The sequence below is a fragment of the Lissotriton helveticus genome, chromosome 7 (genome assembly GCF_964261635.1).
Source record: "Lissotriton helveticus chromosome 7, aLisHel1.1, whole genome shotgun sequence".
Classification (NCBI taxonomy): Eukaryota; Metazoa; Chordata; class Amphibia; order Caudata; family Salamandridae; genus Lissotriton; species Lissotriton helveticus.
Window position 1 is genome coordinate 1,861,556,431 of NC_136068.1, and position 24,728 is coordinate 1,861,581,158.

Sequence of the window (24,728 nt, forward strand, 5' to 3'; positions counted from 1 at the left end):
TGTTAATAGTGAACTCCTATCTGCGACCATATGTCAAGTTCGTCTATCCCTGAGGAAGAAGGCATGGACCTTTGAAATGCGTCGGAAAGCATAAAGACGAACCCTCGGCCTCTTGAATTCTCCAGAGGCTTTCACATGGACCTGTGAGCTATCAAGCGCGCTGCTGCCAATAAACGCCTGTTTGAGAAACCCCCGTGAGTGTGGTGTGTTCAGTAACACGGGAGCTGTAATATATATATATATATATATATATATATATATATATATATATATCAGCAAAAACTCCGTTAAACACCATGGATTTTCCACAAAAATGGAGCACGGCCCACAAAATAGTGCAGAGTAGTATTTTTTATTGCTCTCTGACCTCTACAGCCATGACATGGTTTAGCCCGTCAAGGGCCTTGATCACATGACACGCTCTGTCAGGTGGGTATCTTTTTTATACAATTTTTTCTATTGCTCAACCAGTGTTTTCTTAAAGTGACAAGTGCATTAGGCTCAAACGTATAGAAATGAATGACAGATTGTGTAGTTGCTATAAGAACTTAGTAATACAACTCTGAAATTGCCTATTTAAATATAATGCATCCGGGTAAAATACCATAATGGGTTGCCTTACTTAATATATATATATATCATGTGATCAAGTCTCGGAGGAGCCGAAACATTATGGCGGCAGTTCACAACCAATAAAGAAACATTGCACTTCTCTTCGGGTCCATTTCAACGTTGCCGTCGAAACGGTGGGTAAAGTACTGCCATCGCCCAGCTGGTGACAGGGCCGACAAAAAGTGTGGATTTGGTGTAAATTCATTCAGTAGTTTTAGAGATATTAACTGAAAAACATATTTCTATATATAGGGGCATGGATCCAATGGGGACCCACAAGCAAAGTCCTCATTGGCTGCCTGCACTTTCACAGAAAAGTTGCAATCCTCGGAGCCAAAAATATGGTAGTTGTATATTAAATGAAGGGTTCAGGTGAGAGCTTTTCTGACCAATTGTGTGTGTTTAAGAAGACGGCTAAGTGTGTGTACCAGGGTTGGAATTTTCAAAAAAAAGATTTTCTTTGCTGCTCAAGAGATTCATTGTTACCTTGTGAGGCTCGTCGTTGTCCCCAATGTAACTACACACAGATACACTGATTTGGCGTGACTCAAAAAATGTATATATATATTTCTACACTCATTATTACTCTCACAGTCAATCACATACCCATACACATACTGCCACATCCACTCACCTACCATACAGAGACTCCTGCACCCATTCACAAACTTATATAGAGACTCTTACATGTATGCTTACACCCACATAGACAGTTTTACACCTGCTTGCATACCGCTTGCATACCCATATGGACACTCTCACACCCATTCAGCTATCTTACAGACACTGTTACAACCATTCATAAAACCCACACAGTAGATTATATGTAAATACTGCTTTGATAAGTTAGAGAATATTAAAATGCCAACTAGAGTCATCTATGATAAAGTAGAATTGGTGTCTGTTCCAGAAGAGCCTAAAATATTAAATGGTTAGGAATCAATTCTAATGCAGTGTATGCATCCCTTCCAAGCTAAAGATTGCATGGAGCTAAACACAGGAACACTGCCTCTATCTGAGCTCCAGAAAGGACTAAGTGAAAGAGTTGTGTATTTAGCTTTAGATTTTAGATGGAATATTGAAACTATAGGGGTAGCTAAAGATATTGAAGAACCACTTATTATTTTGGTAAATGGTGTTCCAACAAAGAGTGGACAAATATGGCAAGAGTTAGTAGATATTAATAAGATCAATAAAGCAACATTATTCCTAGCAAAGAAGAAAGTTTACTATACAAAAGTTGAGGTTGCTGAACATTTAACTTGTTTAGGGAATACAGATAGATTGAAAAAGTGGATCAGTCCAGGTCTGAAAAAATATATGCACACTACAGCATCCATCCCATGCCTTCTAAAGAAATCATTTGTGATGCTAGTATTGATCTGTTTTGAATGAAATAAGCAAAAGAAGCGCAGCTGAGTGTATGGGCAAAGAGTATAGAGGCTTGCTATTTTGCCCATATACTCATATACTGAAGATAGGTGTTAATCTTCAAAATCTCTCTGCAAGAGAATTTGTTGATAAAGTTCAAGAGAAAGATGAAAACTCAGAATTTAATTTAATAAATTTGATGGCGTGTCAACGTGGCACCAACGAATATTGATATTGTTGTCATGGAGAACTCAAATACATGCTGCAAAACCTGGGTGCGGCCAATTGCTTTACGACACTTGGTTATGTTGTATGTGATTGCAAAGACCTGCTTGAATTTTTAAGGGAGGCAAACTTAAACATTGAGGACATAAACACAGCAGGAGATCCTGCTTATTAGATCCTGCTAATGTTTGCAGATATTTCAACCACATGTTCCAAGACATGCTATATTTTATCGGAAACAAAAGTAAACCTCCTCTTGGTGAATTAACTGATTTATTTTGCTGAAAAAAGTACCAAGCAAAAGGTGTTCCTCATATTCTCATATTGTTATTGATATAATATGCTCAAAAATTTGGAACAGACACTAATGACTGTGTGCTGTCTTTTATGGAACAGAATGTGACATGCTCCATCCCAAAAGATACTACTGACAAAGACTTGAGAGAACAAGTTCTGAGTTTACAAACACATATATTGAAAAGTACTGTCGTTGAAAATACAAAAGCAAAGAAATATTTTATACAAGATGATGTTTTGGTTTTACATGACTGGTTATGTCACAAGGAAGAGTCAACAGCTTTTTGTCTGCAGTGAGACATACAGTAACACGCAAATCACAAAACAACCTACAACCGCAGAAGAACAGAGGCTTACAAGTTTATTAATGATTATAAAGCAGTAATTTTCAAATTGTGGAATGCAAATATGGACATTCAATTTGTTGCAGACAACTCTATTGCTGTTGCTTGTTATGTGACTTTGTACATTACAAAATCAGAGAAGACTGAAATTAAGGAGATGTGGCAGGAGGTTTCTGTAGATAAAGTTTAACAAAAAAGTTGTACAGCTGTAGTTTAAAAATACTAACCCATAGGGAGTTGGGTTCTTAAGAATGTTGTGACAGGTTGAGCTCAGCCAGTTTATTCTCCAAGTCTAAGGGAATTGTTTAGGTAAGTCTATACCTAGCAAGTACATGGAATAGAACATTAAAGTCTTTTGCAGCATTTCAGAATCTAGCGGAGCTCGACCCAGAAAGTACTGACATTGTAAAATCCAACATGTTTGATACATACTTTTCAGGAAGAAGAGTACATCTAGAAAATATGTGCTTATATGAAGTTCTTCAATACTACAGGTACCAAAGGAATATAATGGAAAACATAGATGAAGTCAAATTTGCAGTACTTGATTGTAATATTTGTTTAGTGAGGCATGCAAAAGGAAACTTAATCAACTATAAAAATGTAGTTGCCAAACTTCAAAGAAAAGAGAATTTTTCTATTTAGCACTTCTTCAACGGTTCAAACCTTGGGTGTGCTGAATCAAAATTACTTGGAGGCTGTTACTGCTACGAAGATTGATGTAATGCTGTGATACAGTGATGAGTAGTTAGCCTTCTAAAATTATATTCAATTGTTAACTGAGGAATTGCTGCAGAGGTAGCTAAGGACAGTTCACAAAGCAGTCAAAGTTCTGCACCACTCAGTCAAGATCCTCTTAGACCACCTATTATTGAAAATGAAGCTGCAATAGCTATCACTGAGGTGGAAAGTGCAATGGAACAAGTTAGACAAGAAAATACACATCTGGAGCAGCTGGTTACATATCTCAACAATGAACAGAAGGACATTTATATGGAAGTAAAAGATAAAATAGAACATGGACTTCTCCACAAGAAGAAAAATGCAATGTTTTATCCTTTAAACCAATTCTATATATATATATATCAGTGGTCAAGCGGGCACAGGGAAAACCTTTTTCATTAAAATTGTAACCGCTTACCTACAGAGAACAATACAATTAATTGTGTTATTTGTAGTAACAGCGCCAATTGGATTAGCTGCACACAATATTAAAGGAAATATAAAAGGAATTACTCTACATTGACTTCTAATACTACTTGTAGAACATGATAATAAACTAGAAAACCAAAAGTAATCTGGTGAAGCATGTCATGAGGTAGCAAGAGTTTTGAAGAAAATGAAGCTTTTAATCATCAATGAGTTAAGCATGGTTTGAATGCAACAGATTTTAAAACAGAGTGTGACGTTCTCTTCAAAGGAAAGCATTCAATTATGATTTTGTGTTTTACTGCAACAAACTCTGTGAAAGGAGAGCCTGTTTTCAAGACAATTCTGAACAAACTTGTAATTCATTAGGGAGTACATGTAAATATTTGGCTGCATTTGGCTGCATTTCTTATACAAAGAGCTACTGATGAATATGCGTCAACTGTCTGATGAGATATATATTATTATTCTGAAGGAAATTAAAGCTGAACTTCTGACAAAGGGAGGTAAGAGTACCTTAAAAAACTCGACTAATCAAAATACTTTTTACGTCTATGAAAACAGAAGCAGAGCTACTGTTTAATTTGATTGTGGAAGGAAAATCATAGTTTGTTTAATGTGTACACTTCAAGAGTGTATACATTTCAATGAAAAATTGCTGAAACAGGAGAAGAAAGAAATATTGGAACTTGTAGCTGATGAGACAATAGAACACCAGACAGTAACAATAATGCAAAATAAAAAACCTTCAAGAAGAAATCTGTATAGTGGACTGCTGGAATAGAGACGTGTTTTCATGTGTTTTAATACTGTAGAGTAATTTTATGGAGTAATGTAAACATTAAGGAAATATTAGTAAATGGTGTGATGGGTAAAGTTATTGATTTATTACATTTTGCAAATGGGAATGAGGTTGAAGACTTGGCCATAAAAGGTGATAACATTGATGGCATAAAACAGATTGTCATTAGTGCCCAAGAGTGCTTGCATTTGGCTAAGATTGCTCTATCTGCATGATAGGAACAAAGATGGACACATTTCTTTATATTTGATTTGAAATCCATTAGACTTGGCTTCAAGTCCTACAGTTCATTCGCAGACAGTTGCTGCACACAATCATTTAGGAACAGATGGTCTGACCAGGCTGGCCTGCTGAAGCTAATATCGGCTTTTACCAGGGTCTCTAAAGAGCTGAGTCTGACCCTTCTCAGCTTCTGGCATAGGTTAAGAAAAGCACCAGCACATATCGCTCGATGGTTTGGAGAGCCAAAATGAGGCACTTTGAAGTTCTCTGGGAAAAGTTAGTATGGTCAGGCAAACTGCCCAACAGCAAAGAATTCTAGGGTATAATTAATGGCATAACTAAGGGCCAGGCCTGACATCAAAACGTAGGCATCTCAGAGGAAACCTGGAAAATGTACGTACCAGAATGTGCTCCCCCCCTGCGACTGTGAGAAGACTGGCAGTAACCAATCACAGCTGAATCAGGACAAAAAGTGGCAAAAGTATTCTCTCCCTGGAAACCAGATGCCTGATCTAAAACAAAGCCAGCACAAGGTAGGGACCACAGTGGCAATAAACATAGGAAATAACAGGGCGGTTTGACAAAGTAGCACAGCCAGAGACGGTAAAGAAGTACCAGTGGAATCTCACAACTAAAGTACACAAGATTAAATGTCACAGTGCACCTAACCAACATAAAACAATTAGAAGGAATTATAAATAAATTGAACTCAGAGGGAGCTGCTTGCCCTAATGGATTGCCCAACGCAGTATTCAAGCAAAATATGAGCTTCTGGGCCAGGTGTTTGACACTGCTTTTTAACCACATTTATACCCAGACTAGAGTTCCGCCGCCCTCTTGGGAAGGGAATATTTTCCATCCACTATATAAAAACAAAAGTCAAGCATTGCCAGGTAATTACAAGCTGATAGCTTTTGTAGATCTGGAAGCAAAACTCTATGGGACCTACAAACCTAGATAGAGGAAAAAGGATTGAAACCAAAAGGCCAAACTGGATTTAGACTAGGCATTGGAACGGCAACCAACCTGATAACTCTGGGCATTTTGACAGAAAGCGCAATAAGGAGGAAAACTAAGCAGTTTGCCTGCTTCTTTGACCTCAAATTGGCATTAAATTGAGTGCCGTGATAACGACCGTGGGAAAAATTGAAAGAATTGGGCATGCCAGGGAAAACAATCAATGCATTCATATCTCTACATAGCAACACATAGGCACAGGTAAAACTGGTTGACGGCAGCAGAACCTCTTCAAAGATTAATTCCCAAAATGGACCTAAAGATAGATTTTTCGGGCCCGAGCTTGTTCAACTTATACTTAGCGGGCATGAACAGCCACTTTACAATTGTTGACAGTCATCCACCTATTGTGGAGACAAAACATTGCATGCTTGCAATATGCTGACAACATTATCGTCCTAAGTCAAACACCAATCAGCTTGCAAAGAGTGATCACAGCACTGCCAAGATATATTGAACAACAAGGTCTAGAGCTCTACCTGCAGAAAACCAAAGTGGTGCGCCTCGTGGATTTCAAATACAATAAGTAAAAGTGGTTCATTGAAGGCGTGCATCTTGAGTCAGCCAACTCATATAAATAACTAGGTATCACCTTGGGGCGCCAACTGTTTTTTACCAATCACACCAGGATTTTACAAGCAAAAGCTCAGTCCTTAATATTCTCTTTCAAGCTTCTGAAAAAGAAATTGAGCGGTCCGACAAATAGCCATCTTTTGACCGTGATGGCTGCACAACTCCTAACGTCCCTGACGTATGTGTTGGAAATATGGCATGGCAAGGAGATAGCAATTTTGAATCAGCTCCAAAGAAAGGTTTATAAAGCAGTCTTTAGTCTTCCAAAAGGGTCCTCTGTAGCCCAGGTAAGATTGGAATTCGGTCTCCGAAACCAGAAATATCAACGAATCAACACCTTTGTAAAACATTGTTGGAGACTTCCGGGGGGGGAGACTGGTACCTTAAATAACCTATGTTGGCTTGAGAAAAAGGTTCAAAGGGAAAGAAAACAAGTCAACTCATAGGGTGCCTAAATTCTGGTAGACCTAGAGTTGCAAGAAGTATGGGTCAATCTGCATTCGCCAAGTTTAGCAACTTCACATCAAAAAGCTGTCACTCCTACAAGATAAAAGCATCATAGCACAGCGGCTGCATGCATGGGCAGTGATAAACGAGTACAATAACCTGAGACCCCAAGCATACATCACCCCATCCTTCCATCCAGCTCTCAAACAGAGTTTTATGCTCTTTCAATTTGGTGCATTTGACTCCAAAGTTATCCTCCTCACATTGAAGGGTGGGCACCAAAACACAAATTACCAATTATGTGGCTTCAAATCGGAATCAAAGCATCTCATGTGCCCATGCCCAAAAGTCATGACAAATTATACAGGGAGTGTAAATGGATGTAGGATAGACGTGACAGCCCAATGTGTCAATAAATATAGGATAGTCGTGACAAGAGGAAATTTGCGTGCCCCTAATCGATTCAAATTTCTGAAACCCAAACAGAAACCTCTAAAACATAACCTCTTGATGAGAGTGGTTCTCGGGTCAGTAATGTCACGAATATCGCTCTTTAGACACTTTAGACATCCGGCTGTCACGTCTATCCTACATCCATTTACGCGCTCTGTATAATTTTAAAAGATTTTAATTAAACTCAGAAACCTGAAAGAGAAGTACCTTCCTTCAGCTGATCCGTCATGACGTTAACCTTTTAACAAAAACGAGAAGTTCTCCTATATCTTCGGGTCTCTGTTACATAAAAAGAATAAGGCACTGTACAGTATATCTGACAAGTTTATTTGTGGCTACTCCTGACGAAGGCGCCCATAGCACCGAAACGCGCGTCGAAGATCAGAATCTTGCCACTTATTGTTTTGTCATTTTGATGCAATTTTAATAAGATAGTGAAATGTAACAAGGATCAACTAATGTCATCAATTTAATCTTTTTGTCTTACATTATTAGTGTTTTTATGATTAAAATTAAGTTTTTGATATATATGAATCTGTTCTTGAACTCATTTTTGTATGTTAATTGGTTTTATTGTGTTTTCACATATTGTCCTAGTAATTATATTTTCTATTGAAGTCCCAGAGACAGCAGGCAGAGTTTGGCACCATTTATCTTCTGCAGCAGGGCTTCAGTACTTGGGCATTGAGTCTGCTTTGTCCTGGTCTTCTTCTTATCCATCAACTCTAGGTTCCAGGTCTAGGGTCAACTACACTAGCCATGATAGGTTGTTCCTCCACAATCCTAGAAGAGGGATTTTTAGGAGAGGGGGTCACATCGCCTGCCCCACCATAGGAGTGGTGCTGGCTGAGTGTGGACCCTTCCCATCTAACTAATGTTCATGCCTGTCCTCCCACCAAATGTGGAGCAGGACAGGGGGGTTGGCATCCCAACTATCTGGAGAAGCTTGGAAGGCTATCTGAGCCTGGAGGAGGCGTGAAGCACTTCCTCCCAGGGCAGGCTTCGCTTCTGGCATCTGAGAGGGCAGGCTCCCACTCCATGAGGTCAGAAACCTGTTTGGCGGGGCAGACTGGCTATGACTAGTCAGAGACCACATCAGTTCTTGGTAGGCTTTATAGGGACCCTCTGAAGAGTCTCCTGTGTGCATTTAATAATTAATCTCTCACTGGCATCAGTGAGGATTTATTAAGGCAAGATGCTTGGTACCAACAGCTTAGGGTATAGTGAAGCCATCATGAAGCCTGATAACCCGTAATGACAAGTATCCAGCCCATGTAGTCTTTGTGGCTTCCCAGTACACTTACAATATCCAAAAAGGGATCATATATTGCAGGTCCATTTCTGTTCCTGCAGATATGACCACCCATGGGATATAGTGCATCTTGTCCTAGGGCTGTAAGGCCTGCAGTAGGGGTGACTTACTTATATCTCATGCAGTGTGAGAGGGTGTGCCATGTTGACTCTGATTTTTCTGCACCACGACACGCAGCCTGCAGTGGCAGTTTGCTTGGTCTTGGTGAGGGGTCCCTGGGGTGGCACAATTTGTGTTGCAGCCCCAGTGGACCCTCTTCAGCACCTAGGCTCTAGGTAACAGGGTTACCATTTACTAGGGACTTATATGAGTGACTGAAGTTGTGCCAATCGTGGTACTGTTTTGGGGAAAGAGATCTGTCACTGGGAACCAGGGACGCAGTGCACTTACAGTCTTAGTTCACATCAGGCATCAGGCAAAAAGTGAGGGCTAACCATGTCAAAAGCGGCCCTTTCCTATGGTATCACTCTTTAGTAAACTTTAGTAAACAAACTATACATATTTAAATTTTGTAGTATCTTAGTATATATCTTTAACACTCGGAAACATTTAGAAAACACACAGTCACTGGATAATGTTGTCAGTGAGGTCATTTGAGATGTTATCAATGATGTCACTAACCATGTCGTGATTGATGTAATATGTGAGGCCATTAGCAGTGCATTGCGGTGGTGTAAGTTATAGTTAGTCCATGTAACAATAACTGCTGTTTTTCTCTGGTTTTGTATGAGTGAAATTTGAGCCTAATTATAACATACCTGTAACCTTTGTATTTATATTCCGTGTGGCCATCCTTCCCAGGCCTATTCCCTGGGGCCAAGCATTTTTAGAATGGGCGTTACACGCAACCCACTCTCTGGGCCAATTACAGCCTGGATACCTGATTCCCCAGGGCCCGATGTTTCTTTTGTTTTAAAATGTCCTTCTTTATTTTTTTAATTGAGGGAAAGGGGGCCCGGGAACCCCATCTCCCTGTGCCCGGCCTTTATTTATATTTAATAATTATTATAAGCCGATTTCAGCCCTGGGGACCCTATCCCACAGGGCTGGGCCTTTAATTATAATTTGTTTTAGAAAAAGAGGAGGGTGCTGCACTGCCCCCCTCCCCAGGCTGATTTTGGCCCAGGGGACCCCATCCCCTGACCTCTTCATTGGGGACCTCAGGGGAGCCTCAAGGCCCACATGGTCCCTACTGGCTCCCCACGTCCTGCAGGAGCTGCATTGCTTTGTGACCCAGGGAGCTGCTGAACATGCAGATCCCTGGATCTCAAAGCAATTTGTCTGTTTGACAGGCTTGGGTGTAGTTTTGCTACGTGGAACTATGCGAAGTTACAAAAAACACTCGGGTAAAAATTCTACTCGAGCGACAGCTCGCGCTCTCAAACTTGCCGTTCGCGATTGCAAACCTACCGTTCTTCCTCGCGACGGGGAAAAAACTCAGTTGCACATAATGAAGCGTATATTTCTGCACTCCACGGAGTGCAGAAATCTCCGTAAACTCCACGAACCGAGCGAAGTTTACCACCCGGGCCTATCTTTCCCTGCTAGCTTGACAGCGGGCAGGGAAACAGACTTGCTCTGCTTTCAGCAAACGAGAGCATTTTCTGATCTTGCTTGCTGAAAACAGAGCTGAGTTTGGTATGGCTTGGCTGGAGCAGTGCTCCTATCAATAGAATCCTAGGATTTCTTTCTTTGTCCCATGATAGCTAAAACATTTTTTGGTCTATGAAATATCTGGTACTAGAGTAAATTTTTTGATTTGAGTGCCCAATTCCTCAGACTTCACTCAAGTCCTGCTATGCCCTGAAGTATATTGATTTGGGTATATAGTAGACTAGGTTGAATAACATCCTTCACAATTTCACTTATTTAAGAAATCTTGAATCCCCCAACCTCCAAATGTAACACATTGTGGATTATGACATAGCATCCATATTTCTAAAACTGTAGGAACCATGATGCATTAGAGAAAATAATCTATTTGGTGTAGAATTGGGAGAGCACTTGTAAGATGTCATTCTTCTGCAATCCTAGAAGAGGTTAGAACAGTGGCGTAACATTCCAGCGGGGCCACTCAGCATAGTACACTGACTGGATCTGGCCCTGGGACAAGTTCGTTTTATGCAATGTTGCTCATGCACACTGGTTTCCCAGAACTGTGCACTGCACCTTTACATGATACATGCCGCTGTGTGGTCTAGGATCGGGTACAGAGTGGGGCAAGGGGGATGTGACTGTGTTGTATGGTGTGGTCATGCACAGTGTAAACTGCACGTGCGGTCACGGTGCCACCGAGATCATCTGCGGCGTACCCCAGGGCTCTTCGCTCAGCCCAACCCTCTTCAACATCTACATGAGCCCCCTCGCCGCCATCGCACACAAGCACAACCTCCACCTCATCTCATACGCAGACGATACCCAGCTGATACTCTCCTTCACCAAAGATCCAGCCACAGCCAAATCCAACCTCCAGGAAGGAATGAAAAACGTTGCAGAATGGATGAAACTCAGCCGTCTCAAACTGAACTCAGACAAGACGGAGGTCCTCATCCTCGGACCATCCCCATCCGCCTGGGACGACTCCTGGTGGCCCCCAGCCCTAGGCACCGCACCAACACCCACGGACCATTCACGCAAATTAGGATTCATCCTGGACTCCTTCCTCACAATGACTAAGCAAGTCAACGCCATCTCATCCTCATGCTTCAACACCCTGCACATGCTCCGAAAGATCTTCCGGTGGATCCCCACCGAGACCAGAAAGACCGTCACCCAGGCCCTCGTGACTAGCCGGCTGGACTACGGGAACGCCCTCTACGCAGGAACCACAGCCAAACTCCAGAAAAGGCTCCAGTGCATGCAGAATGCATCCGCATGACTCGTCCTCGACATCCCTCGCCACAGCCACATATCTGCCCACCTGAGAGACCTGCACTGGCTTCCCGTCAGCAAAAGGATCACCTTCAGGCTCCTCACCCACGCACACAAAGCGCTCCACAACACGGGCCCCGAATACCTCAACAGCTGCCTCAAGTTCCACACTCCAACCCACTAGCTCCGCTCCGCCAGCCTCGCTCTCGCCAGCGTACCACAGATACGCAGAGCCACCACCGGAGGAAGATCATTCTCCTACCTGGCTGCCAAGATGTTGAACTCCCTTCCCACCCACCTACGATTGACCCAGGACCATCTCACCTTCAGGAAAAACCTCAAGACCTGGCTCTTCCAGCAGTAGCAGCTCCTCCCTACCCCTCCTTCCCTCAGTGCCTTGAAACCCTCACGGGTGAGTAGTGCGCTTTATAAATGTATTGATTGATTGATTGATTGATCATAATTTACACAGCACCTGTGTTCTGCGTCTGCCACCAAAGCTGTAAGGTGTGAGTACAGTATTACTAGTAGACTATATCATGTCCTATTCTCTGCTTTGGGGGCTGCTGTAATCAGAGACCCAGGGACCAGGTTACTGTTGTGATTCATTACAGTGTTGTGAGGGGTGGGATTTGATTCTTTATTGGAGGGGTTGTTGCAAGGGTGGGAGAGGGGATTGCGGTGGCATTTTTGGAGTTGCTAAATGCAACCACACACTGAGCCTGGAGGTGTGTGACTGGCACCAGGAGGGAGCTCCTATGGTGTAGGAGGAGTTCTACAACAGGAGGACATTTTATGGTATACAGGAGACCGCCCTGAGACAACCACAAGGAGAGCTCAGAAGGAGGCATGAGACAGACAGAAGGAGAGTGCACAGTATGCAACAGTAAACTAGAGACTGGCCTGTAGGGGGCAGCTCATGGTATGCTCACTACCTCTTCCCTCTCTCTTAGCTCTCTCAGTTCTTGTGGAAATTCACAGCCTCTGTGTCTCTGGCACACTTTGGGACAGGTGAGGAGGGGAGGGGAGGCAGACATGACCAGGATTGGGCGGCAGTTGAGCGGCAAACCGTCCGCGCCAGGCCGGGACCAGGGGCCACTCGTCTTGCCCCTGATTACATAAGTTATTCACGTTCGGCCCTATTGAGTTTACAGCCACTTTCCTGTATTTTTGCCCCTAGTCTGAACTGTCAAGATTCGCCATTAAAATGTCCTAAATGTGCTCTTACATTAGATTCTGTTACCTCGGTCACTGATACTCTCTCATCCACTTTCTGGGACACTTCGCCTACCACTTATCAAACCCCCTCTTCCAAATTGAAAACATGTCCTGATTTGAACTTCATCAGCATCAACTGTCGTTCGCTCCCTAGGCATAGGAGATATATCTTTGACCTCCTTGAGTCATCCAGTCTGGCCGCCATGTTTGTTACAGAAACATGGCTCAACGACACCTCCGGCCCTGACATCGCCATGGCCCTCCCCTATAATCACACCTTTGTGGGGAGAAACCGTATTCTGAAGGAGGGCGGAGGGATTGCTGTTATTTTTAAAAGAGATTTCTCTTGCAAGTGGGAAGACTTAGATTTTCCTGGTTGCGAAGCAGGCCTCTTTAAATTGTCCCTCTCTCCTTCGTTTACTCTGACTGGAATCCTTATCTACCGCCCCCCTGGCTCGGCCTCGGCTTGGGCCTCTGCTCTTCCGGAGCTTATTGCCCCTCTGCTATTACAATCCACCAATTTTCTTATAGTAGGTGATTTAAATATTCACTTTAATCAAATTTCCTGTCCCATTAGTACTCGTCTACTGTTGGATCTAGCCGCTCTGGACCTTCACTTACTTAATTCCGACCCTACCCACAAAGCCGGTAATTTACTTGATCCCCTTATTTCGAATCTTAATGGTATCACCTACCATTCCTCCTCTCCTGTTACTTGGTCCGACCATTTTATTGTTGATTTCTCAATTAAGATATCGAATCACAACTCTTCAACTAGCTCACTTCCTCACAAGGCCAGCAGGAACTGGAAACGGTTAGATAAGGATAAATTGAACACCTGCCTTGAAATTTCCAAACCTACGTTTCCTACCATCACTACGAAAGAGGTGTCGGTGGTTAGCTCTTGGTTGACATCTGCCCTTGATTCCTGCCTCCCAACCCAGAAAAATAAATCTCAGATTCATCACCCTCCGGCACCCTGGTTTAATGATGCACTCCGCCTTGTAAAATCTTGTTGCAAAAAACTGGAACGCATTTGGCGCTCCAACTATTGTACAATTAACAAAACAAAATATAAGGCCGCTTTGCGGGCCTATCACTCTGCCTGTGACACTGCCAGAGCTAACTATGCCAATATCTCCATACTCAATGCCCAAAATCGACCCAAGGCCTTGTTCAAAGTGGTAAAAGATCTTTCAGGCATGTCCGCTGCACCTAAAGACCCTTGTCTAGACTTAACACAATGTAATACTCTGGCAAAAAATGTTTTTGAGAAAATAGATAAGATCTATGCTACTTTTAATGCTACTCCCATTGATTCTGCCACTTCTGTGTCTCACTTACCCACTCCTGGTTCCATTGATACACTTAATCCAACTCCTACTGCCCCTTTTCTTCACTTCTGGGAACCAATTCCGCTTTCTCTTTTTCAAAATTATTTAAAAGAAATAAAATCTGGTTCTCCCCGTGATCCTATGCCCCCACAAGTGCTGCGTAACCTGGATCCATCCATGCTCCAGATCATTTTGAATCTTCTTAATGCTTCATTGGCGGAAGCTACGGTCCCTAACGAATGGAAACATGCGATGGTGGTTCCATTGATAAAAAAGGCCAACGCGGACCAAAATAACCCTTCCAATTTCCGTCCTATTTCTTTGCTTTCTTGCTATTCTAAGGTTCTGGAAAAACACGTTAATTCTCTTCTCACTTCTTATGTTGAATCTTCTAATTTCCTGCACTGTTCTCAATCTGGGTTCAGGGCCGGCTTCTCTACTGAGACCACGCTTCTTGGTGTATCTGAGACCATTAGAAGACAGGTGGACAGCGGGGAGACAGTGGCACTCATTCTGCTGGATTTGAGTGCCGCTTTTGACACCGTCTCCCATTCAATCTTGCTGTCCACCTTACAATCTGTGGGTATTGATGGTCCTGCCCTGGCCTGGATTGCTAGTTTTCTGTCTAATCGCACTTTTCAAGTCTTTTCTTCTTCGTCTGTTTCCTCCATCTTTTCTTCCCCTCATGGTGTGCCCCAAGGGTCTATCCTAAGTCCCCTCTTTTTCAATCTCTATGTGAGACCTCTTGCTTTCTTGGCAGAACAAGCAGGCCTCACGATTTATTCATATGCAGACGACACACAAATCGTCTATTCGTTATCCACCAATAAACATCTTCCTACATCCTCTTTGCAGTCCGGGTTGGTACAAATTTCCAACTGGATGCATAGCCATAAATTAAAATTGAATGGTGACAAAACAGAGCTACTTCTATTCGGCTCTCTCACTTCGCTCTTGGGTCCCCAACACTGGCCTCATCAGATGGGCCCAACTCCTACCCCTTCAGCCTCAGTCCGCAACCTCGGGGTCCTTTTTGACAACCAGCTGTCATTTAAGCAACACGTTGTAAAAGTCTCAGCCACCTGTACTACCATCATAAGGTGGCTGAGAAAAATCACGTGGATGCTTCCAGCTGATACCCTGAGGACAGTAGTCCATGCTCTTGTTACATCTCGCATGGATTACGGGAACATTCTGCTGCTGGGTGCCTGTAAGGAGGTAACAAAGAAGTTACAGGTGGTTCAGAATATGGCAGTTCGCCTTCTCTGTAACTTGCCTGCCAGATCTTCGGCCTCTTTCCACCTGCGCACACTGCACTGGTTGCGCATTGAGAGCCGAGTAAAATTTAAAGCTCTGTGTATAATGCACCATATTAAAATGGGTAAATCTCCAAAATATCTGTCCTCCTTAGTGCAGCATTATGCTCCGTCTCGCACGCTAAGATCCTCTACACAAAACAAATTCCATATCCCTCGGGTCAAGAGAGCTAAAATGGGCGGCCGCTCATTCGCTCTACTTGCTCCTTCCCTATGGAATGAGATGCCTCAAACCTTGCGATCGGAAACCTGTTATCTGAGATTCCGTAAAGGAATTAAGACTTGGCTTTTTAATATTTAATATGCGTGTTCATTCCCTCTAAAAACCTAACTTACTCTCTGTTTGCTTTAGCGCCGGGAAACCTTCGGGTAGCTGCGCGCTTAATAAATGTAATTATAATAATAATAATAATAATATGACATTATTATTAATAATCAGCACACACTGTCCCATTTAAACACCTCAGATCTGGGGAAGCACAGGTCCAGCTCTATCATCAGAAGGTCCAGTCTGGGAAACCATAGCTCCATTTAGCAGCACACAGTTCAATCTGGAATGAAATGCACAGCTCCAGGTGTATGCTGCTATATCAGAAGGGCCTCAGCACACCCCGTCAATCTCCCAGGGAAATCCTTACCTCTGTCTGAGTTGGGCTCTGTCCACTCTGGCAGGGCAGAATCTTGCTCTCTATCCCCAGACTGTGGACTCACCTCAAGCACTCAAACAATGGGACAGTCTGTCACCTGAGGAGTGAGCACTCTCTCTGCTTCTCTGACACTAACCATCTTTTTGACCCACTAATGGGTGCATGCATGCATTTTCCAGAGGCTTAAAGGGGAGGAGTGCAGGTATGCACAGTGTCTTCTCTTCATGTGTCACCTCAATGAGATGTGAATGCCTGTAGTATGATCATGCCACAATAATTATAACATAACAACAGTATGAGGTCAAAAGGTGTTTCTTTCCAGCGCTTTGCTGAAAATAGTTACAGAGCATATTTCAAAATATATATATATTTTTATCTCCAATGGTCAATGGGAAGAATGAGTCCACAACATTCAATCTGTCCCTAATTAGATTTGTATTGATGCCTAATGCGGGAGCCAGCACATGTACTGCAAATAAGAGTCACTTGATGAGGCTAGGTAAGCCCCACGCTTGGTTTATATTACATGTAACACTACACAATATATACCATTCTATAGCAAAGACTAAGGGCCGTATGTATCAAGCAAAATTGCGATCGCAATTGCTGAAATTCGCAATTTTGCTTTGTGGTCCAAAGCAGCAGTACCACTGCTATCCAACATTGTAACCACACTTTATGTAATCCATGACCTGTCAAACCCCCTTTCCTCTTCAGTTTACCCTCACTGTGGGCCATATGTATCAAGCAGAATTGCATTCCGTTTGCGATCGCAATTTTGCCAAATGGTATGTATGAGTCACATCTGCGTGCAAAATAAGGAATCACAAAATTTGCGATTCCCTAAATGCAATGTAAGAAGCACCCAAAAAGTGCAATTTGGCCTTAAGAAATCGCAAAATTGCCACCAACTTCAAGGTGGTGGTAATTTGGGATTTCTGTGAAAGATTTCACTTTTTTGCATTTTTCAAAGTGCAATGTGAAGCACATACATGCCCTTAGGGCATGTATGTGTGCCACATGTGCACCCATGCTTATTTCAGGGGTGCAACATGGTGTCCTTTTGACACCCTTGCACCCTTGAAATTGCATTCTCAATTTGCGATTCGCTAATTGCAAATCGCAAATTGAGAATGTCTTCCCATTCATTGAATGGGGAGGTATTCCCTAGGGCATGTATGTGTGCTACATGTGCACCCATGCTTATTTCAGGGGTGCAACATGGTGTCCTTTTGACACCCTTGCACCCTTGAAATTGCATTCTCAATTTGCGATTCGCTAATTGCTAATCGCAAATTGAGAATGTCTTCCCATTCATTGAATGAAGAGGTATTCCTTAATTGCGAATCGCAATTTGAGATGCACAATTAAAGAATATGTAGGATTCTAAAAATGTATTGCAAATCCTACATACATACCATTTTGCGATTCTCAAATAGCGATTTGCAAAAAAATCGCTATTTGAGAATCGAAAAATGACTTTTTGATACATATGGCCCTAAATTATGATCGAATGCATATATATTGTATACGCCTTTATCATTCACAACGAAGGCTATGTCCGTGTCCCACCTTATTTACCAGACAAATCCTGAAAAATACTGTGTATGAACCTGAACACTCTGCTGGGGTAACACAAATAAATAATGTTAGCCCAGCACAGTGTACTGGAATACAGAGGTTGGATGCCAGTAATTTGCGGTTTTCAGAGCTGTCTCTGTCATGGTCCCATCCTAATAGCTAACACTGGTGCTTCCCTCCTCCACTCACCATTTTGTTTACTATTAATAGGACATTAACAAGTGTCTCATTCCATCGAAGTGTCTCTTGCCTGCAAAGCAGTAAAGAGGGAGAAAGTAAAATAAAATATTTTCTGTTACAAAATCATTGTCATTTGTTTTCTTCAGTTTGTAATCCAGAAATTTCTTTTGGAGACAGTGCTACTAACAACTTGTGCTTTGCTCTACTTTGTGTCAAGGCTGTGTATTATGGGTAGTCCAAGGCATTCCCATATGAGTGCTTTAAATGGGCAGATGCAGTCTGGTGCCTGTACCTGTACCTCTCAGCACCGGTGCACTACTTTTAATGGGATAGTACCAGCACTTCTCAATTGCAAAAAGGTATTCTACATCATATAGTACTTACACTTTTATATTTCCATTTGTATATGTTAAGCGTGTTTCTCACTCTCTTATTAGAACTTAGACAATATAGAGTCATTTCATTACATTTTAGAGCGTTCAATTAAAATGTACCAGATTTTTGGGCAGTGGGGCAAAGTGGTATGTGGTGGGTCGAATGGCCCCCCTCCATGTACTTTCCAGGGGAGGTGTGTCAAGTCTCATTACTCCACTAAGTCAGAGAAAAAGAGGCACTGAACACATTCTTGGCTTTTAAGATATTTTCACCGGACACCCCCTTTAAGCCTCAAAAGAGAACCACACATATCTCTATTTACCTAAGAAGATCCACAGTTGTGAACAGACCAATATCACCAAGTACCTATGCTCTAGACTGTATGTGTGTCTCTCTGCTAGAAGTATGTAAAGCACAAGACAATATTTATGCCACTGTTAATGCTCTATTGCTGATGTATGTGTTCTATGATGATTAATGCTCTCCACTCTGTACTCTGCTTTCAGGGATCGGAGTGGTGGAACTATGGCTTTGTTCACAACATCTCCGACCCAGCAACTACTCCCTGCAGTCTTGCTCCATCTGCATCTACGACAAGCTTCGTGTTACCGACTGACACTGGACACAGCTCATTCACAGGGGTCCTCTGTCTCACTGTATTTCTCATGTCAGCATTCTCTGTGATAGTTACATTCCTAGATTCCTAGGGGTTAAACATGTGCCTGCCACTGTTCAGTGGATAAATGGCAATTGGAATGTGACTACTGTATGTATGAAATTATATATCTACACAATAAAGTAAGGGTATAGACCTACTGCAGACCTTTCCTCTCTTTGTTAGCTCTCTCTCCACCATCACGTGGTGCCATCTTGCTTCCCTATCACTAATGTCCTAGTAGCTGGCAAATGTTAGGTATACACCAAGCAGCAGCAGATATGCACATACATTTTCACTGATGAACCAGGCAGAGAAGAGGAGAAAGGGGGCCAGATGTACTAAGCATTTTAACTGGCACAAATATTCAGGTTCAGCATGTGCGACTGTTAATATGCAGTTTCTTGAGTTCAATTTCCAGATTAAGGACTTATAAACATTTTTCAAACTCCTAATATGGGATTACAAATGGGTACCAAATGGTGTCTGGAAGGGAAGTGTTGGAAGAATCCCTTCCAAATACCGAATTGGTATTGTATATGTCAATGCTTGGCTACAGAAACCCATTGACAATTTACTGACCCCCTCACAGGGTGTGGAGAATCATTCACAATAGAAAATGTGCCCTTTAATAATGAAAAAATAGATTAGTAGAGTTTTAAACAGACTTTTTTAAGCTAGACCTGTTTTTTTCAAAGAAAATTAGCTGCATTGAAAAAAAGATGTTTAATGCAGTCAAACACATGGTTGTCTGCTGGCACCAGCAGGCCAATATCCCTGGGATGGCCTTTAATAGTAGAGAGTCACAATTTGAGACCTACATAATTAAAATTGATGAGGTAGACCGAATTGCGATCCATTACAATTTGTATTTTTGAGAACAGACTTATTAGTGCATATGATGGTTCTTTAAAATCTTTAATAGTCGCAAAAATACTGTTAACAATGTGCAATCAGTATTTTGTGACCTGGTATTCATACATCTGGCCCACGGTTCTTTCACTGAGCCTACAGATCCAAATTAGTTCTAAAAATTATGATGGGACAAGTCTTCCCAGTGCACTGGGTTGGTCAGAGTGGTGCTTAAAGTTTTTAAAGAGAGGACTTAAGAGGAGCTGTGCTATTGATCCTACTAAATGAAAAGGAATCACAAGGGAAGAAGGAAATACAGCCATTCAACCCCTTCTGTGCCCCCTTCTAGGGCCTCATGGTTACTAGCAAGGTCCAGGAAAGTGAAGAGGTCCAGCATGGGTGTGGGTATGCCTTATATGCCAGTGACCTACATTCCAAATTACCAAAAGGTCAGGCTCCTGGTTACCACTTCTTTACAGAGTTATGTCTTCCTGGACATGGAACCCATTATCCAGTGTCACTAACACTCTAGGGTCATACAATATCTACTTTCAGAAACACTATCCCTCCCTGACTCTAATCTAGGGCACACATCTTTTTTCTTGGGTGAAAAACTTTGCAGACACTTGGTTTTTACTGTGCTATACTCTTCTTTTCTTTAGCCATGTGTTGCATCCGATAAATTGTGATAAGCTATTGATCACAAACATGTATTAGGATGTATGATTAAAAAATTACTTGTTTAAATCATACCTTCTCGTTTGTTTTTATTTGTACTCCACATATAGCTATACATTTAAGATGTTGTCAAATACATTTGAACATTCTATAGATATTGCAACTGTGATACCTGTACTGTATCTATGCACAGTCCTCATGTCACCCCCATTAGGATATCATTTTAAGTATATTATTTTATGTTATGCCTATTTACATAGCATGTTAAACCCTGACACTCTTGCTTATTTCAAGATCTTCCCTACATTTAAACTCCAAAGTATCTTCAGTATTTGCACATATTTTCTGCTCCTTGGCTTGGACAAAAAATCAAAATGTGTCTCTCTTACTGAAGAAGCCAGGACACTTTGGAAACATAAACATGTCTATCCACTGTCCTTTTTACGTGTTGCTTACCAACAGAGTTCGCCGTTTGCTGGGAGCCTCATGTCCTCAGGTAACTACCACACACACACACTCAAACATTTATACGTAGAGAAATACATCCATAAACACACTATAAAAGAGGCTTTGGGGTTTTCAGACATCCCCCTCAGCCAAAAGCTACTGTAGTACAGCTGGCACTAGGCAATAACTAGTGAGGTTGACATTCAGTGTTGGGACCAATCTATTGTAATTCATGGATTATTACACCTAAGAAATAGTCTACATGCAAAAAAAAAATTATTTATTGGTTTTACTGTCAATGTATTTTTCCATCTTTAGGGTCCACCTCTACCTTTCTGTTCTTTACCTGTCCCATCGAGTTACCCAGGAGGCATTTGTCACTTTTCCCTGAGCACCTTCATTGTCTAGCTTGGTCATTCTTCACATCTGCGAGCTCCAAGATGGATCTGTGCTGCACTCCACTGCATCCTCTTCCTTCTCCCACCATGCCACTCTTCTGTTCTGTGAGAGCCAGTGGGTTTGTGCCATTCCCTATGCAGCACCTTCCTTGTCCCACAAAGCCTCTCTAACCCTGTTTAAGTACCTAGCAGGTCTGTGCAGATTCCACTGCAGCACCTTCCTTGCTAAATTATTCCTTCTTCAGGCAGCTTGATTTTCTTTCCAATCTAATATGTCTCTGAGCTCTCCTACATTCATTGTAATACATCCCTTCCTTTTCTCCTTCCATTGTCCCCCTTTTCCCACTCCCTGGCATCTAGTTCCTTTCTTTTCCACTGCAGCTCTTACTGCAACTATCAGGTTCAAATAATCTGGATACTCTTCTATATGTGTATGTTCAATCATTCATACATACATTCAACAATGGCATACGTGTTTTGTTACTCAGTTTTTCAGCGCCTCTCTGTTGTTGTAAGATCAGATAAAGCCCATGAACTGCACTCCAAAATTCTGGTAAGACAATGGATGGCTTTGCAGTACTAAACCATTTTGGATACTAATTAAAAATAGATTCCATGTCTAGGTCAGAATGTCTATGGCCCTGTTACTGAAATCTCTACATTATATCAGGGGCCTCAATTCAACCTAAAACACATCTGTAAGATATAGGAGTGCCAGTGGCCCCTTATCCCATTATGCAGGCTGACCTATTTTTTTCTATTACATACTGCATAACAGGTTTCACTCCTACCGGGCAGACTCAGCTTTTCTTTTTTTAAAGGTTGAAAAAAGGTGGGTCATAATATCATCAATAATTAAAAACATTAAAGTATTTTTGATTGTGTCTAGTTGTATAGATGTAGTCTAAAAATGTAAAGTTTAAAGTTTTTCTGTTTTGTTGTAGGCTGAAACCTTTACTAAGTTAAAAGGCGCATATGTCATACATTGTAACTTCACTGTGCTACGTAGTGCCTCCCTCCTGAGAAGAATTTGTTTATGTTGTCTTGCTGGGAAGGCTACCTCTCCAAACACCAGGGAATCAACTATGCCAGCCAGCCAGGTGTGTCCATTTCACTCCTCCTCTGCTCTCAGTCAGAGCTGAATACTGGCATAATCACAAAGTGCATGACAGGCTTTGTAAGGTAGATGTATGTGTAGCATTAAGGTTTTTAGAAAGACAGAGACTGCCCCGGGGACTGCCACCTACCAGAGGCTTTATGCAGTAATATGATGGGGGCCATGTAATCCCCCTCTGTAGGTCTTAATAGGCCCTGAGGACCACCACCTCACAGGGGCTTGAGGCATAAGCAAGAGGGGGCATGCTGAATCCCCTCCTGTATTCAAAAATGCCTCAGGGACTGCCACTCCCCAAGGCACTGAATTTGCCCTATTTCACCTGGGGACCTCCCCCTCCCTGGTGCATGGCTACGTTAAAAGTGGGAGGGTGGCCATGTGGCCCCCCTTCTAAGACATTCTTGGCCCCTGGGAGCACAACCTTATTAGTGTAGGCCCTTCAAACAGAATGGAGGGACAGTACTGCTTCATTCCTCGAGCCACTAATAGCCTTGAAGACTACCAGCCCCTAGGGTCTGCTCCCAGTTTCCTGTAGTGCCCACGCTCAGTAGATAGCAGTTTTACTTCCACTTGGCAGGAGCTATGAAAGCTCCCGCCAAGCAATATCAAACTGTAAATCTGCTCCCAGTGGGCAGGAGCAGGAAAACTGCTCCACTCTCTGTGAACAGTTTTTTCATCTGTTTTTCTGCCCGCTGTCAAGCAGGCACAAAAACAGATGGAAAGATTGCTCCCACACACAGGGAGCAGCATTTTTGCTGCTCTATGTGTGTGGGATTAATGCCAGCTCCTGCTGGAAGCAGGGAGCCGTACAAAAGGGGGTGGTGATGGACGGAGCATCTGAATCAATCAAACACTCACACCCAGTCAAAAGATCCGGGTTTAATCCATCACCGTTCTTTTGCCCACTCTGCCACCCCAGTTCAGACATGGCTATATGCAAATCAGTCTGACCCTGTGCCTCATGGGAACAGTCCAGCCCGAACTGCCAAGCCATTTCTTCCCTGGACCGGAAACAAGCTTCCGAGGACCGGTTTCTGGCATTCCAGCCGTCTTCAGCCCGGCTTGCTTGAATCCAGTGGCAAAGTGAGCAAGGGACTCACGTCTGAGCATACCCTGCCACACTTATGGCGGCCAAAAGCGGAAGCAGGGACCACAGGGCCATTGAGGCTCCCCTCACGGTTGACAATGTAGCACACTTGGTGCCCTGGGTGGTGTCCAGGGCACCCAGCATAAAGAGGTATGGCCCTGAGGAATTGAGTCCCTGGGGCTGTTATTGGCCTGGAGAGGGGATCCTCTGAGCCCCCATCCCCAATAAATAATAAAGAAGAGGCTGGGACGTAGATGTATTGAATAGTCCTCACACCTTTTAACAGGATGATGGAAGGCTTACCAAAAGGCTCCCAAGCGCGTTTCACGCAGATTTTAGTGATGGGTTCTTGAAGCCAAAGAATATGAGAACAGTTTTCTGGCCAGGGTTGTGGTGTGTGACCCCGGCAGATCCCGCAGCCACCAGGAGGCACAGCTCTAGGCTCTTTCCAAACGGAGAGTAGCCTCTTATTTCCCCTCTTCAAACTTGTTGTCGGACAGTTTGTAGGCCAGTTTTAGCATCTGTGACCCCCACAGACTGTGCAGCCACCTGGGGACTCCATGCCACATCGCTACACGCCCCAGGATGTGCAGCTGCAGCTCCTTCCCAAAGGGGGCAGGGCCTCCCATATGAACTCTGCAAACCTGCTGTGTGGGATACTTCTTTGGCCAGTTTTGATGGTGTGTGGCCCCCATGGATCCTACAGCAACCTGGGGACTCCATCCGTCATTACTATACAAGCCAGAAATTGTAGCTGCTGACTCATGCCAATGGGGGCAAGACCTCTTACATTGGCTCTTACAACTCCTCTGCAAACTTGGTTTGTGGGAATATGAGGACGGGGAACATCCTTTACAACGCGGATGTTACCCCGCAGTACTATTACGACGAGTCTTTTACAACCCAAGTCGTAACCACGACTTGCGCTGGAGGGCGCTCAAGAACAAGGAATAGTAGATTTACTATTCCAACACCTTCCCTACTGTACGTAGGCTGGTGTTGGAATAGTAAATTTAACAATTCTAAGTCCAGCACCCCTACAGCGCAAGTCGTGGTAACGACTTGCGTTGTAAAAAACGCGTTGTAACGGTACGCGTGGTAATACCACGCGTTGTACCGTCGTACATCCATATGAGGACATCTCCAAAAAG

At 42.8% G+C, this 24,728-nt stretch overlaps 1 protein-coding gene across 1 annotated transcript in view; it reads left to right on the forward strand.

Moving 5' to 3' along the window:
• Positions 1 to 20,573, forward strand: part of LOC144770841 (DBH-like monooxygenase protein 2) — a 323,758-nt gene extending 303,185 nt beyond the window's left edge. Inside the window, exon 12 of the mRNA XM_078655624.1 lies at positions 18,853 to 20,573. Coding sequence (XP_078511750.1) covers positions 18,853 to 19,053 — 201 coding nt within the window. The 3' untranslated portion in view covers positions 19,054 to 20,573. The remainder of the gene's footprint in view (positions 1 to 18,852) is intronic.
• The last annotated feature ends 4,155 nt before the right edge of the window (positions 20,574 to 24,728 follow it).